Below are 3,569 nucleotides of genomic sequence, written 5' to 3' on the forward strand. Positions count from 1 at the left end.
TGCAGCATTAAAGCTTACTTCTCTTTTGAATGATTAGTGCTTTGACCATACATGTAATTTTAAATTTTTAAATTCTTTATGACAAGTGAATTTTTTTATTTTTTCAGTAATTGAGTATTGTCATCCAAGTGGGAGATTGTTGGATTAATTATTTAATTAATCAATTATGGATTGACAATAATCAATTATTATAAGTTGATGTCATAATATAAATTATGGTCTATTGTGATAAGCACTAATTATATGATGAATTTGAGTGATTGGGCTTTTGTTACTAAATGGACCGTGATGGGTTGGACCATTTAGATAAGCCCAATGAGAGGTCCCTGCCCTCAGCCGTTTAGCTATTTAAACGTCATCCCATTAGACGGTTAATTATTCTGAATATTGGTGAAAACCTAGAGCTAGACGGAATGAGGGTAGTTATCCCTCTCATAGTTGTCGGCGTTGTATACGGTTATCCTTCATCAACATAATTCAAAGGTACACAATCTCTTGTTCTTTCTTTGTTATTGATGATATGCTATAATTTGTATCTAGTGATCTATGGCTAAAACATTAAAACTTTCATCATATAATACTAACACAATTAGTGGAGTTTGCTTCTTCGATGGCAGGTTCTAAAGTGTGGAACAAAGTAATTTGAGAAGTTCATACAAAACGATAAGATCAACACCAACTATCTTCTCTACAAAGCAATGTTCTTAGAATCCATGGATTATATTCTTCCCTAAATGAAAGATCAGTTGTAGCAGCAATGATCATAATTCAAGAACTCATAATCGTATAGTTATTGCATTTTCTTTGGCATGTGTAGTGTGGGAAAATATCTAACAAATGTTAATGCATTTTTTTTTTTGGCATGTTGTAATATTGTGTAAATGATTACATGATTTGTATTTTTTTTTATATTAACTGTTGATGCTTTTTCATATTCTTTAACTAGTATATGATGTGAAGAACAAAGAGTTTACATGATTTTTTTTCATAGAAGCATGTTAACATATTATTTAATGATGGTTTAAAAGAGAAAAAATTGAAAATGAATTCTCATGCGAGCACGGTAAAGATCTAGTTAAAAAAAAACAGAGAATTGCTATTGTGCACGACAATATGCATCGCACAACCAGCACGACATATTACGTGGCATCACCTCCTTTGTCTAAATAAATTCCTTTGTCTAAATAAATTTTAACTGAAATAAATGAAAAAATATGAAATAGTGTGCCGGTGGAATACGTGTCGTGCAAATTCCACGACAAGTTGAGGTTGTGTTATTTAGCATTTTTCAACAAATAAACGAGTTCAGCCCTAGTTGGTGGTAGGGATCAAATTGAATTTTTTTTTTGGTACTAACAAAGATTAACGCCGTAAACAAAGATTTGTAGGGTTTCCCCTGGAAACCTAATTTCACCTCCTTCTCCGGGCGCAGTCGCGATCTCAGCAATCACACTCCCCTAATTTCTCTCGCGTCTCAGCCATGCAAGGTACGTAAATAGATCAGATCATATTACTTTTTTCCGCACACCGTTGTCTTTTGATTAAAAAATTCACTTCTCTAATACTCCAGGTAGCAACGACAACGGCGAATCTGTTTCTTTGACTGAAACAAACCTAACATCAATGCCACCACTACCGTTCGATCTGGTTGCAGAAATTCTGTGCAGACTTCCCATTAAGTTACTCGTGCAACTTCGGTGTCTTTCCAAGTCCTTCAATTCTCTAATCACGGATCCCAAATTCGCCAAGAAGCGCCTTCGCTTGTCAACAACGCGCCACCACCTAATCCTAGAATCTAGGGATAACTCTGGTGAATTACATCTCCTAGATTCCCCAGTCTCCTCTTTTTCAACTTTTAGGGTTACCCTTACAAAACTTAGTCACCCTTCCATTCTCAGCACCTTTAGTTGGAGTATGTGCACATGCGATGGCATCTTGTGTTTCACCCCCTCCACCTCTAAGGATAATTTTATTGTTTTGTGGAACCCTTCCATTAGAAAATTCAAGAGAGTGCCTCCTTTGGGATATCAAGGTCGAAATTGTTTTACTCACTATAGCTTTGGGTATGATCCGTTTATTGATAATTATAAGATCATCGTTGTTTACTTCTCCCGTGAAAGCGATAAAAATGAAATTAGTGTTCATACTTTGGGCACTGATTATTGGAGAAGGATACAAGACTTTCCATTTTCCGGACACATTGGTGGACCAGGAATATTTGTGAAAGACACTGTTAATTGGTTGGCATGTGAGGATTTTAATTGTGGTATGCCTGCAATTGTTTCTCTTGATTTGGAGAAGGAGTCATATCAAATAATTCAGATTCCTGATGGGGACAGTGACAAGTATTGGAGTTTGGAGGTTTTGAGGGATTGCTTGTGCATCTATCTAACTAGTCATCTGGATTTGGATGTTTGGATTATGAAGGAATATGGAATTAAAGAGTCTTGGACTAAATTATACAGCGTTTCTTTTGTGGGAGGTCAAATGTGCGATATCAGGACTTTATATATTTCTGAGCATGACCAAATATTAGTAGAACTTCATGATTGGAAAAGGACACAACAGTTAATTGTTTACGATTCCAAAATTGATACTTTCAATATTCCAGAGTTTGAAAATAGGAGTCGGTTGATGAACCCAAATGTCTACATTGAGAGTTTAATATCACCATAAGCATGAGATTCAACCGCAACATATATATGGTTAGTTTCTGTTTGTGTCATTTATTTTGCCACTTATGTAAAAAAAATTGGTGGCTATATTTGTGTTTTGTAAGTTGACATGTCACAGGTTTGGAAGCATTTTGATTATGAGACTTGTTGCAGGTCTACTGATTTTCATGAGGCAGCATACATGTAGCTGGATATTGATATTGATTCTCATGAGGCAGCATGCTTCTGACTTGGAGAAGGAATCAGATGCTGAATAGAATGTGGAAGGTTGATTTTGGACTATATTTTTATTTTGTATGCAAGACCCTTGTTTTTATAGGAAAAGTATTACCAATAAGTTACGAGTTACGTTTGTTTTGAGGGTTTAAACTCTGGATATCCCCTTCTTAAAATTCAATAGGTGTTACTTAGTTCATCAACCGAGATGCGACTTATTCAAGATTTTGATGAAAAAATGCTCTCTAATTTTTATTTTGATATTTCGAACATGTAGTTTTGGATTTGGTTTGTTTTGAATACTGTCATATCTTTGTAAGATGTTATTTCATATTGTTTTTAAATTTAATTTTATTTGGAGTCTTAAGTTGAATTTGTGAACAAGATTTATTGGTTGAGTTTTCTAAATTTTAAGCTTATTTACCTTTTTACTGCTAAATGTTTGAGCATGTATGACATTGTACGTTTTAACCAATTCATAGTAACTTCAATGATATGAAGTTTATTCTGCTATGTTTTTGGACTCTCAGAAGAATGTAATGTGAAAGTTGTGATGTGCTTTTTCTAAATGAATCACTGCAAATGTTGCAGAACCATAGGTTCTTAATGATATGAAGGATTTTGATGCCAGAATGCTAACATTCTCTCTGTAAAAACGAACCACTAAATAGCGCACTA

At 34.5% G+C, this 3,569-nt stretch overlaps 1 protein-coding gene across 1 annotated transcript; it reads left to right on the plus strand.

The window, feature by feature from the left end:
- The first annotated feature begins 1,578 nt into the window (after window positions 1–1,578).
- Window positions 1,579–3,264, plus strand: LOC146921910 (F-box/kelch-repeat protein At3g23880-like). Its single transcript, XM_085710804.1, has 2 exons — window positions 1,579–2,705; window positions 2,829–3,264. The coding sequence occupies exon 1, from the start codon at window positions 1,624–1,626 to the stop codon at window positions 2,674–2,676; it is 1,053 nt and encodes a 350-aa protein (XP_085566930.1). The 5' UTR covers window positions 1,579–1,623; the 3' UTR covers window positions 2,677–2,705; window positions 2,829–3,264.
- The last annotated feature ends 305 nt before the right edge of the window (window positions 3,265–3,569 follow it).

Source organism: Medicago sativa, chromosome 5 (assembly GCF_051527215.1).
Source record: "Medicago sativa cultivar Bolivia chromosome 5, Bolivia_mono, whole genome shotgun sequence".
Lineage (NCBI taxonomy): Eukaryota > Viridiplantae > Streptophyta > Magnoliopsida > Fabales > Fabaceae > Medicago > Medicago sativa.